The 12,951-nt window shown below is 33.8% G+C and overlaps 1 protein-coding gene across 1 annotated transcript; it reads right to left on the reverse strand.

Moving 5' to 3' along the window:
- Positions 1-535: 535 nt before the first annotated feature.
- On the reverse strand, positions 536-5,789 carry LOC110092784 (probable WRKY transcription factor 57). Its single transcript, XM_020817452.2, has 3 exons — positions 5,254-5,789; positions 2,491-2,637; positions 536-1,023 (listed from the first exon to the last, which is right to left on the reverse strand). Exons 1-3 carry the CDS (start codon positions 5,538-5,540, stop codon positions 687-689), a joined length of 771 nt encoding a protein of 256 aa, XP_020673111.1. The 5' UTR covers positions 5,541-5,789; the 3' UTR covers positions 536-686.
- Between the last annotated feature and the right edge of the window lie 7,162 nt (positions 5,790-12,951).

The raw sequence follows: 12,951 nt of genomic DNA on the forward strand, positions 1-12,951 counted from the left end.
GCGCCCTCTTTGTTTTTGTTTATAGGAGCTATCGAAGAGTTGAATGATTGAGCATTTAATTCCATCATTGACGTCGCGAAACACAAACACAAACGCATATTAACGTCGAATGGTTTCAGATGTCAAACGATCACTAAACCAAAACTATCCTTTAGTTATCTATTTTGAATTTTAATGTCTCAGATGAAGATCACCAAAATATTAGCCGTTAATTTAATTTTCATCTATAGGCATATTATATACACGATAAAAAACTTTAGTTTCACGTCATACATATATTTTTACCATATAAATATAAAGTTCCAATATATTTATATCAATGTCTCTGCAGCTTGCTTGCACCAGCCGCTACCTTCCCAAATTAAAGAGATGCATGCATATGAGAGATAATGTATCAGACCACTAACCACTTCACGACATCAATCAATAATATATAAATAATCAAGTAATTAATTAATTCCTCCTCAATTATATGCACTTTTTCTTATATTTATATATATAAAAATATATCACCAACTACCATAGATAAGACCAATTAATATAATGCTAAAAAGATTATAAGCGGCCATGTATATATATCCCTAACGATATGGATATGAGAACAATTAACATGGCATGCACCAACTATAAAAATGGTCAAATATACATTACTATTATTATAATTAATACGGAAGAATTCAATCTGATCACCGCCTACCCCTCATGCCTGGAGAGACAATATCTCCTAAGAGGCCATCATCATTGGGAAGTACCGTCGGGAGCTCCGGCACTGACTGGAGCAATGTGGTCGCCGGAAAATAAAGCTGCTGCTGCTGCTGCTGCGGCGGCGGAGATATATTTTCTAACAATGATGAAGTAGTTCTAATGTGGTCGTGGAAACCGATGGCAGCGGCGCGGGGGAAGTTAACGGTGTGGTGGCAATGCTGGCCTTCATAGGTTGTGATGACAATGGAAGGGTCATCGGAAGACCTTTCAACACGCTTCTTCACGGTGCATTTGCTATTTGTGCAACGGTAGTAGCTCCTGCAAATGTAATGAAGAATGTAAGATATTGGTGAAGGAAATATTATTTATGAGTCTGAGATGTTGCTATAATCCAAAATTTGATTCATTAATGGGATGAAAATTTTATTTCACTAACAAACTTCGGAGTCTTAATACGGCTAAAAAAATATAAATTGAGATGGCCAGGAGAGGAGATATAAGCTAGACATACATTCATTACAGGAGTAACTTCTATAAAATAGTTTTTTATAGGATTTAGTTGCATCGTATTCTACTGATATGACAGGAGCTAGCATGACATTAATAAAATATTTTCAGACAATGTTAATAAAAATTATATATTTAGCATTAATAGTATAACTTAAGAATTGGTACAAAGGATTTTTACTGGCTTTTTCCAGTTTCATCGGAGTTGGACAGTAAGCTAGCTTAGTTGCAAGGAAAATCATAGAATCAAAGGGACGGGCTTGAATTAAAATTCATTATTTATAGAAATTATAGTGAAAAAGGTTAATAATTTCCTTTCGTTTTGCTATGATATATTTACGTTTTTTTTTATAAATATAACTAGTTTTTACCAATAATAACATAAAGAAAAAATATCAGCACCAATGTTATTATAAAAATTGGCGGTATTCTAATTATTTTTTTTTTGTTGCAGGAATGCGAGAGTTTTACGTACACTTTCCTTATAATTGCACAAACTCTGACTATAAGAAATCTACAATAATGTTTTGTAAAACCGTTAACCATAGAATTTCTCAAGGGAATTTCTTGTAGGCCGGATTTATTTATTCCCAAAAACTTAGAGGTGATATATAATATATATTAACAACTGCTACAAACAATACAATAACAAAAAATCCATGAACAGTTTCAACAGTGTTATTAGCATTTTCTAGATGCTTTATTTTTGAAATTGATCAATGCTTTTTGCTCTCAGAAAAGTAACACATTATTTCATATAATAAGTTAGTTTTTGATAATGAGTGAGCAACATCATATTTTCTAATACCTAAAGTAGTTAAAATATATTAGATATTTTAAATTTAATCAAGAATATGCTTCTCTAGATGTGGGAGCATTTTCATATCTTAGCCAAGTTGAGGAACACCAGATCATCAGAACAACAAGCTACTCAAGGTTAACTTCATTCTTATGCACCACCAATTTTCATCTCATTTCGCTCTCTGAGAAAACCCTAGGGTTTTCTTGGTGGCGGCGTGGCTTTTCCCCGCCGGCGGCGGGCATTTTTTTCGGCGGTTTGCTCAGGAAAGTTTTCCCTACTCTGTTCTCTTGTTCTCTTAGGTGTTAGCAAAAAAAAAAAAAAAAAACCAGATCATCAGAACAAAAATTAAGTGCAATATATATAGATATTCATATTTGAACATTAAAGATATATAGCTGAAGAAATGTTGGAAAACGCATCAATATATAGTGTGAAAAAGAAAAAGGAAAAAAGTAGCTATAAAATGCATTACTGACCTTGGAAACGGGCTGTTTTTGACTGCTTTCTGTCCATATTTTCTCCATCTATAGCCATCTTCGAGATGGTCTATTTCACTCTTGGTCATGAAAGCAAATCTTGGTTGACGGACTCTCTTTTGAACTTTCTTACTGGTTTTATTATTCCTGAATCCAGAATACTTTCAATAAATTAATATGTTACATTAATTAATGCCTTAAGAACCAAAACTATGGTCATCATGTTCACATTTATTGGGCATTATTATATATCGTCCTATGTAATATATTTTATAAGCAAAAAGAAATCTTTATTAATAACTATTTAAGAATTCAAATGTGCGAAAATTGTACAGGAAGACGCCTCCTCAAAAAATTTAACTGTTTTAGGAAATTAAAGAGGATTTTGGAGCTGATCTATGAGCTGGATAACCAGTGGGTAAAGGAGAACAAGGCATCTAATTCTCCAGAGAAATGTAAAATCGAATAATTCAAACTTATTCTCCAACATTATTACAGTCGATCAACTTATAAGGTAATAAATAAAATTTTATTTTGCATACATTGAAAGGTATAACTATTGATTAGATATACTACTAAAAAAAAGACACTTGCAAAAACGATATTGAAGAGAAACAATTTAAAATTTAATTAGGAAAGAAAAAAGAAATATGAAAATAAAAAAGCATCTAAATAAAGTAAGCCTCCATCCGGTGCAATGCACACCTTTTAATTTAGGTGAAACAAAAAAAGTCAAATTTTACAATTTAATAACAAAAAGACAATATCTAGTAATAAAAGCGACGAATAAACATCCTATAATATAATTAGAATTATGAAAAATTAATAGGAAAAGAAAATTAATTAAAAAAAAAGAAAGTGAATTACAAGTTTAAAATCAGAAATTAATCTTAAAACTTTTTGACTGATTACTAGAAGAAATCTTCAATATATTATATAACAGCAAAAACAAAGAAATGAACAAATAAATTTGTCCTAACTGCAACTGATATTCTGAACCGACACAAAGAGAAGTATAATTGAGCTAAATTAAACTATGTCTTGCGCACTACAAGTTCCCAAGTCTCAATTATTGACAAACAATCTAATGGCTAACTGAAAAATGTCTAAAACTCCATAGCATGCACTTCCCTAAATAGAAAGACAATAGCTTCCTATTATTACAATCAAATATATATTTTCAATCAGTCATTCATGAAAGGAACTACTATTCATCAATAGCATACTAATTTTACAATCAATCATTGATCGTAAATGAGAATTACAGTGTTGAATCATTTAACTTATAAAATAAAAACTACGGTAGAGAATCACAAAATATCTTTATATTTCATTAATATGTGTAGCCATTTTCATATCCATTAAAAAAACTTAAATTAAAAAAAAAAAAAACACAATTACACATTTCATAGCGCTGTGGTGTGAGTCATTTGATTCTATGGGATGAAAAATTTTAAGAATTTTTTTTTTTTTATATCTATTGAAGTCAACACATTTTTAAGAATATACTTATTGTACTATAAATAATAAAAAATTAATACACCACTCACAGTGCACTGATTCATTCTTCGTTAAAAAAAATATTTAATATGATTTTCGGAATATAAAGTTACCATAATAACGTAAAGGTGCAATTACTCGTTCTCATCCTCTAATCATTCTCTTTGAAAGCTAGGTTTGACTCTAATAAACCAAAATGGATTAGTAAAAAAATAATGGATTCATTCTCAGCGTAAGAATGGATTGAATAACTGTAATTGAGTAACTTCACCTCTAAAATTATCATGATAGCAATAAATCAGGATCTGATCTACTGAAAATGGATTGAATTTATGGTGAGAAAAGCTGTATTGCTCAAATAAACAATACAAGGCTGATAATCTCCAACTATAATCAAAACACTTCCTCGTGTGTAACAAAATTAAAGGATTCTAATTTGCATGCATTTGTAGACTAATAATCTAAACTCATTAATATTCATCATATCATGAATTAGAACATTCACGGCAACATGATTCGATTCATGAGCAAAAGGGTAAAGAATATTCTGATCTAAACAGAAGAGTACTAACTCAACAAGAAAAGTGTGGGAAATAAACAAATAGAAAAAAAGCCTGAACTATGCAATTGATATAGTTAAGATAAAATAAACAAAAATTCCAGAGAAACTTCCACTAGTATTGATATGACACCCTAATCATAAGATAGCTAATAATGCTTTACAGGCTTCCATTATAGAAAAGAAATATACTTGCAGAAAAACAAAAGGAAATCAACCTACAAACTGATCAGATTGAAGTTGACAAAAAAAAAAAAAAAAGGAAAGCTCTTTTCATCCTGAGCTTCCATGCTGGTGTCTTCTTCTTCCAATTTAATTAATCCTTAGCGTTATACTAATCCAATTATTGTTATCAGTGACGAAGTATTAATTTGACTACGTCAAATCTTAACCACTCCTTAATTAAAATTTAAAATCCCACGATGCGTCGGAAACTACACAAAACCGCGTAATATACGGAAGATTAAACACGGAATTCCCGCCGCAATGAGGGCACAACACATCACCATTAGCCCCGTATTTTTTACCATATTTGCATAACTAACCCTGCTCTGTGCTCAATCTTACAGTAACACACTTGCACTACGAGTCTACGAGACTCTTATCTCTAATTCTCCATCCATCAGTTTAACTGAGGCCCTCAATTGGTAGTTTATTACGAATTTGCCACTCTAAAGTAAGATAACGAGAAGCGAAGCACTCACGGTGAATCGGCCGGCGGCTTGTCGCCGGGATCCGCCGGTGGCCCCTCGCTTGAGCTGGACGACACGGCATCGCCGCCGGATCTGGCCGCAGCTGATCCAGAGGCCTCGCTAAGATCGGGAGGCGGGAGCGAGCACCACGTGTCCGGCTCTTCCTCGTGGATCCTCGGCGGGGCCCAGCCATGCCCACCGCCGTCGCCTTCTCCGTACAGATAGGCGATTCCGCCACAGCCATCACTGGAGAAGTCCCAGGTGGGATCGCCGGTGGTCGAGTCGATCTTATTTTCCATCGGCAACTTCGCGTTGAGATCCGATTACCGGAGCGGAGGATTTCAATCGGGAAGAATTACAGATTCCAGTTAGGGCAACGGAGTAACTGCTCTGCTGTGTTATTTCTTTCTTCTTCTTCTGCTTCTAATAAGTGAGTCCCTCTCCTCGCTTTTTATTCTTCCACTTTCCCTTTTTTTATTTTTTTTAGGTCCTTTTTTATGTCCTTTCTACTTCGCGGGTTTTGGAGTGGACGCGTCGAGCTTTTGCACCTTTTTGAAGCTTCTTCTACTATCTTTTATTTTTCCTGCTATTCTCTCTTTAACATTTTATTTTATTTTATTTTATTGATTCATTTATTTTAATATTATTAATTGCACACAGACCTTTCTTTTTCTTTTTTTTTTTTCATATATTGGGCTGTCATAATTGTATTGGCTTTAGCTTGAATAAAAAATAAATTAGTCAACTAACAAATCAAATACGAATCAAATTAACATTTAACTAAGCAAATAAAAATCGAGTTAGTTCAAGATAATATATAAATATATGTAGGCCTCATACTCATTGAGTTATTTGTTTTGTTTAATGAATTTTGAGGAGATAAATATTTTTTATATAAAAATTATGATATATTATTATCATTTGTTTTATGAAATCCCATTTGATATTGACATTTGCTTAAAATTTTGCAAGTTTCACAGAGCTCTAATAAATAAATCTTTTATGGTTGTAGATTAATCTGGGAAAATTTGATACTTTAATAGCAAAATTGCAAGCTATAATGATCTTTTGTTTCTAATTGTAAGCAATTTGATCCAAAAATATTTCTAAATGTATTTTAATTATCCAATAATTAAACTTTTGATCTATCAATTTATTTTGACAAGTGAAGCCTATAGCTTTAAATAATACATTTTGTTCACTAACTAGATATATATTTGATTGATGTTGCTACTAGGGTGTTGTCATTAGGTCTTGATTGATCACATAGGCTAACTCATAGACTGTATGATTCGATCTTCTTCCAAATCAAGGGGGTCATCCATTAGCTATGCATGTTATTGCCAAGTGGTAAAATCTTTTAAGATTCACTTAGAGAGTGTGATTAGGATAAAATGATCATTTTAAGTTCAAATTTTGATGTTATTTTTGTCAGTAACTGTGAGGTGTTGGTCTAGTTTTAGTTTAGGTTATTCTACAAGATATCACAACAATGTAAAATGCCTATATATAGACATTGTATAAGATGTATTGATTTGGAGAAAACTTAGAATAAAGCTTTATGATAGATTTTCCTCCTCAAATTTCTCTCTCTCTCTCTCTCTCTCTCTCTCTCTCTCTCTCTCTCTCTCTCTCTCTCTCTCTCAAAGAGCTCAAGAACGCTCAAGAACTCCTCAAGAATTCATAACAGTAACTATTAGATTATTGGATTGGGTTAGAAAGAATAATTCTAGGCAATGAATCACATTTTAGTTGAAATTTGATAAATTTGAACTAATGCATACTTCGAGACTCCTTATCATTCATTGCTTAGTAACTATTAAATACTCTCAATTTGCTTAGAAAATTTTAAATCATTCATTGTTTCATTGAAATTTGATAAATTTGACTTGATATAATGCATACTTTGAGACCACTTATCAAAATATATATGGCTAGAAGGTAAATCGATCAAACTAGCTAGAATTGAAAACTTGCTATAACATGTGGATGGCTTTAATAAAATATACAAAATAAGATATTAAATATATGCTTAATGTCTCATCATATCATCAAACTAACTAACTAATTGTCTTATATCCCCTCAATTTTCAACCTTCAACATCAACTATGATGTAACATTCATTGATTCTTTAGTGATAACTCCAACACCTCAAAACTATTAATGATGCCACTATAGGGAACGTCTTTCATAATTCATATCTAGTATATTACATTAAAATCATATACAATTATAGGAAAAGACTCCATTTGTAATCTTTTATTTAGATTAGTCAATTACTTCAAGCCAAACATGCTATATTATTTTTTCTCCTTTTGAAGTTTCCCCTTATAAAACCTCTTTTTTTTTTTGCGCTACACTTTAACTTATATATGTATATATGAAAAATCTTTATATAATTTTAAGACATCAAATTATTTTTTAAACATGAAAATTTCAGCATGCAATAAAGTTCTTTATATCTACTAATAATAATGTATTTTGATGTTGTAATTTTTATATACTATAAAAATGATTTATTATATTTAGGTTTTGTTTAGGACAACTTTCTTACTGTTTCTTAAAGCAGATTTATAGTACCAATTTTTTAATTTTTGAACTAAAAAATAAGCTTAAGAAGTAATAAGAAAGCCGTGAAGCCTTAGTCTATGCACCAAAAATGATTGGCCAAATATTCGATTTTTTATAGATGTAACAAAAACATAATATTCATATTATATTATAAGTGCAACATTTTGAATATTATATAAATTTTAATAATATATTCAATCTATATTATAAGTGTAAGAAGCATTACTATATAAAATATCCAGGGCTCCTGAAAAAATGCATTATGGAAAAATTAAGGCCAGTTGACTCACTTATAAAATAGAAAATTTCATAAAACACCCTTGAGATTAATTTAATTTCAAAATTGTCAGCATGCAACATTTTGATTTTATATGATTCACACTCACATAGAACGTAAATTTTTGTGTAAAATATTTAGATATATGAGATTAAAGCTAATTAATATATGAGATTAGAGTAATATTATTATCTAAGACTAAATTAGTCATATAAATAATATAAGGATTATCTTGAAAATTAACGGCTTAATTAATTATATTCATCTTTATTAACTCCTCATCTAAGCGGTTCCGTTCTTTGCACCCACTGGCGCCGTAGTTTTACCACTTAATTAATGAAATACGTGCGTTCTTACCTTAATGAAGGCGCACCTGAATCACAACCGTAACTGCGATCAGGACCGTCCGATAGCTTTCGTGATAGAATCGTACGGTTGGGGAGACGACGGAGTTTATGCCGTCCTACTTGTTGTCCTCGGATCTCAACGGAATCATCTGTTCCACAGTATTCTCCGGCTTAAAGTAATTTCTATTTGAATTCAGCTAAATTGATGAGGGCGAATGGGGCGGGGCGAGATCGATCAAATCGGCGATTTTTTAAAAAGCGGGAAGGGATGGGTGGTGGGGCCCGCCTCGAATCCTTTGAAACCTAACTTGGTCCGCACGAAAGCACGTCGCTCGCAAGAATTTATTGCCCCGCGTCTCCGCTCATGGGTTAAAAGAAAATTACTTTGAAATATATATATATATATATATATATATATATATTCCGTTGGACATTTTTTTTTACTTCATGTGACCCATAATTGATGGCTTTAGAGAAATATATCTGCTATTTAATATTTTGAGAAAATATATTTAAAACTTTTTTACCAAATACCGAGCAAAAACCGAGTAACAATCCTCTGACCGAACGTAGAGCTACGTCCGCTCAGAGGACGTAATAAAATATGACTCAACTGTGTACAATATTCAAATATCCAAGTTAGAAAATAGTTCAAATCCTATTTGAATCATATGTTCCAAAGTTCAATATTAGCTTGTTTTGTACAATATTAAAATATGACTCAACTCTGTAACACACAATCAAGTATTATACATGCTAGAAAATTTAAGTCAGTAGAGTACATATTTTACATATCCATATTATACAAACAATTCCACACACATAGATAAAATTAGTAAGATCATAAATTTTTCACATGGAATCAGAAAGGGAAAAAAATCACAGGGCCTAACATTGATGAAAAATTCACTATATATTAGACGATGTAAGAATCCTTAATTCCTCACAATTGAAAGAGAATACAAATATTTTTGAATAAAATAGCTGATTTATTTTTTGTATGATTATAAATGTATAATGTCCACAAATGGATAATTGAAACTCAACAATAGAGTTACAACTTAATAAGAGTTTGAAGATGGATGCGATTATTAATGATGATTGTAGGTGACAATGATAGTTGTCGGTGGCAATAACAGATAGTTGGCGACGATAGCTGGAAAATACAAGAGAGCTATATAGTTATTGCAGACTGAAACATTCGCTACAATAGATATATAAATAGCTTAATGTCTTAGCTTTAACGAATATCCATCACACATAAAAATAAAAAGAGATGAGTGCGAGATTCATAAGAGACACCAAGATATTTATGTGGAAAAACATGAAGAGGGGAAAAATCACGAGGCTTGGCCCAGTCAAAGTGATTATACTATTATTTGTAATCGATGGCAAATTGTGCCATTCAGCGGGGGGAATGCATTATCTTAATGTATTATATAAATCACATTACATAGTTGGGGTTCGATGAATCCAATGATAAGGGATCCATTTTCAAGAGAACGTTAGTATGTTCATTTAATTGGCAGAGCAGTATATGCGCAATGGAGATCAGATGGATTGTAGTCGACAGGAAATGGTGGTTGGAAGGATCGTAGTCGGCGAGCAATGGTGGCTGGATGGTTCGTGGTCGGCGGGTGACAATGGTCGCATGGTCCGTAGTCGGTGGGCGACGATGGTCGGAGGGTTCGTACTTGGCAGGAGATGGAGGTTGAAGGGACCATAACAGGCATGCCATGGTGGTCGGAGGGACCGTAGTCTATGGGTGACAAAGGTCTAATGGACTATAGTCGGTGGGTGATGGATATCAGAGAGACCATAGCCGACAAGCAACAATGATTAGAGGGACTATAGCTGACAGGTTACGGTGGTCAAAGGAACCATAGTAGGCTAGCAATAGAGGTCAGAGGGAATGTAGTCGGCCGACGATGGAGATCAAAGGGACTGTAGTCAGCGAGCGACAGTGGTCGGAGGGATCGTAGTTAATGGGCCATGGAGATCATAGGGACTATAGTCTCCAGGAACCGTTGGTTGGACCATTTGAGGGACCAACCATAGTCCACGGGCTCGACGGAGGTCTGAGGGATCATAGTTGGAAGGTGACAAAGGTTGTAGGGACTATAGTCAACGGGCGACGGTAATTGGAGGAACCATAGTCGATACGTGAAGGAGGCTGGAAGGGGCATAGTTGGCGGGTGATGGAGGTCGGAGGGACTATAGTCGGCGGTCGAAGATGATCGGAGGGATCATACTTGGCAAGAGATGGAGGTAGGAGGGATCGAGTTAGAGGGCGACGATGGTCGGAGTAGCGTGTGGATGGCAGACCAGTGGAGGTACGGCAATGGCGACCATGGGAGGAGGTATGGCTATGGTTGATAGACGGGTGGAAGTCTGGGGGTGGTTGACGGCCGAGAAATGGTCCGACGATGATCGAGAATAAGTCCGATTGTGGTCGGCGTCCTGGTGAAATTTTGGTGGTGATCAACAGCTGAGCGGTAGTCTGATGACGATCGATGGAGGTTCGTTGGCAGTGGTGTCTATGTATGAAGCTGCAAAGCTCTCTCCAATCTCCAACAAAATGTTCAAGCCCTTTCATGTGGGAAGTGGGCAAATTTGAGAATGGCGTGCCCTATAAATAAGAAGAAGATCTAGGGCAAATTCAGAGTGCTCCATCGAACCCATATTGATCCCTTTAATCATAGCGTTCATCAAGCATTTAAGTGACATAATGATGTCAGAATTAAGCAATCTTGAGCTTTTTGGATTCATCTTGTTGAGCCACTCAATGTGACTATAAGCATGCTATATTTAGATGCCATTAAGCCATCCAATTAGCAATTTGAATTTATAAATATGCTTTGGTCCCTTGATTTGGACCCATTAGGGCTCGGGTTAGACCAATTTTGAAGCCATTGGATTTGTCTCCTTGAGATATTCAATTTGACTATAAGTTTGTTAAAATTGAAGTTTGAATGGTCTTGTATTTAATTTCAAAAGTTTTCAATTTTAATATGCCAGGAGATTGGTGCCCGCTCAAGGTAATGTTTGGTTACGTATCAATAGTTTTCTCCATTTTCATTCACTCATATGGAATTGTGGATAGTAGGGCTCTATTTATGAGCTTTTGTGATAGGCTTTTTGGTAATTTGAACCAAAATATAAAACACTCCATCGTATGGTATTTATCAATTCTCTTGATTATATTTAGGATTTAAGTGCTTTAATGATGTCAGAATTGAGTGATCTTAGGCTGGTTGGATTCGTCTTATCGAACTGCTAAATTCGACTATAAGCAAGTCAAATTTAAAGATCATTTGGTCATCAAATTAATGTTTGAAGTTTTAAATTATGCTTCAAGTCTTTCATTTGGACTCATTTATATTCAGATTGGACCACTTTTGATATCGTTGGTTTCGTCTCATTGAGACTCAATTCGACTATAAGTTTGCTAAAATTGGAGTTCATATATATGATTCAAAATTTAATGCCAAACATTTTTAATTTAAAATTTGCCTTAAGATTCATGCTAATTATGCTAATTTTTTTATAGATATATCAAGTATGGTTTAATACGTATACCACATCACAATGAGTGACAACATCTAAAAGAGCATAATAAGAAGCATTATATTAAATCAAAATAGTTATAATATAATTCTAATAGCATGTTGGTATAATAAAAACAACTATGATGCAACAAATAAAACTTGATATAATTGAATACAAATTATAACAACTATAATAAAACACAATTGAATTGCACCTCATATATCTTAGGTGATTATTCAAGTTTCTAATACTGATGAAGACAATCTCTTTTCATTCAATATAGTACTTAAATTGCTCATATGTATTTCCATAAGTTATATAAATCTGATCACATCTATATCGCTATCACTGTCAAATATCATAATGCATTGTTAATGGGAATGGTTGGGACCCATAAAATGCGCCCTTAAGATTAGTGTTTGGTTTAAACCATTCTCATCAAGCAATGCCAAATGCATTTTCAAATTGTATTTTTGAGTTCATATTAGAGAAGAAGTAATCAAAATTATTTATAAAAAAAAAATTGCTAATCAAAGCTGCCTATTTAAAGAGAAATTATTATGTGCAGACGTCAGACGCAGAACGCCGTCCAGAGACCAACCAAATTGCGCCACGTCAGCGGTACCGAGCGAATGGGTGATGTGGTGCATTATGGTTGGTCTCCGGATGACGTTCTGCGTCCGGCGTCCGAACAAGAACAATATTTCAACATTGCAATGAATATTGCAAAATATTATATATATTTGTGTGACATTGATAAGGTGGAGATATGTGATTTGGCTTTGGCTCATAATGAGTTGGAGGAGGTTGGTGAGAAGGAAGTTCTTTTGTCGGCTCATACTGAGGTGGAGGAGGTTGGCGAGGGGGAAGCTTTTATGTCGATTGCACCCAATTTTTTCGTGGGGTCTGAGTCCCTGGTTGAGGTGCCTATAGCTGTCATGTCCCCAAATGGTTGACAATTGATG

Source organism: Dendrobium catenatum, unplaced genomic scaffold, assembly GCF_001605985.2.
Source record: "Dendrobium catenatum unplaced genomic scaffold, ASM160598v2 fragScaff_scaffold_665, whole genome shotgun sequence".
NCBI lineage: Eukaryota > Viridiplantae > Streptophyta > Magnoliopsida > Asparagales > Orchidaceae > Dendrobium > Dendrobium catenatum.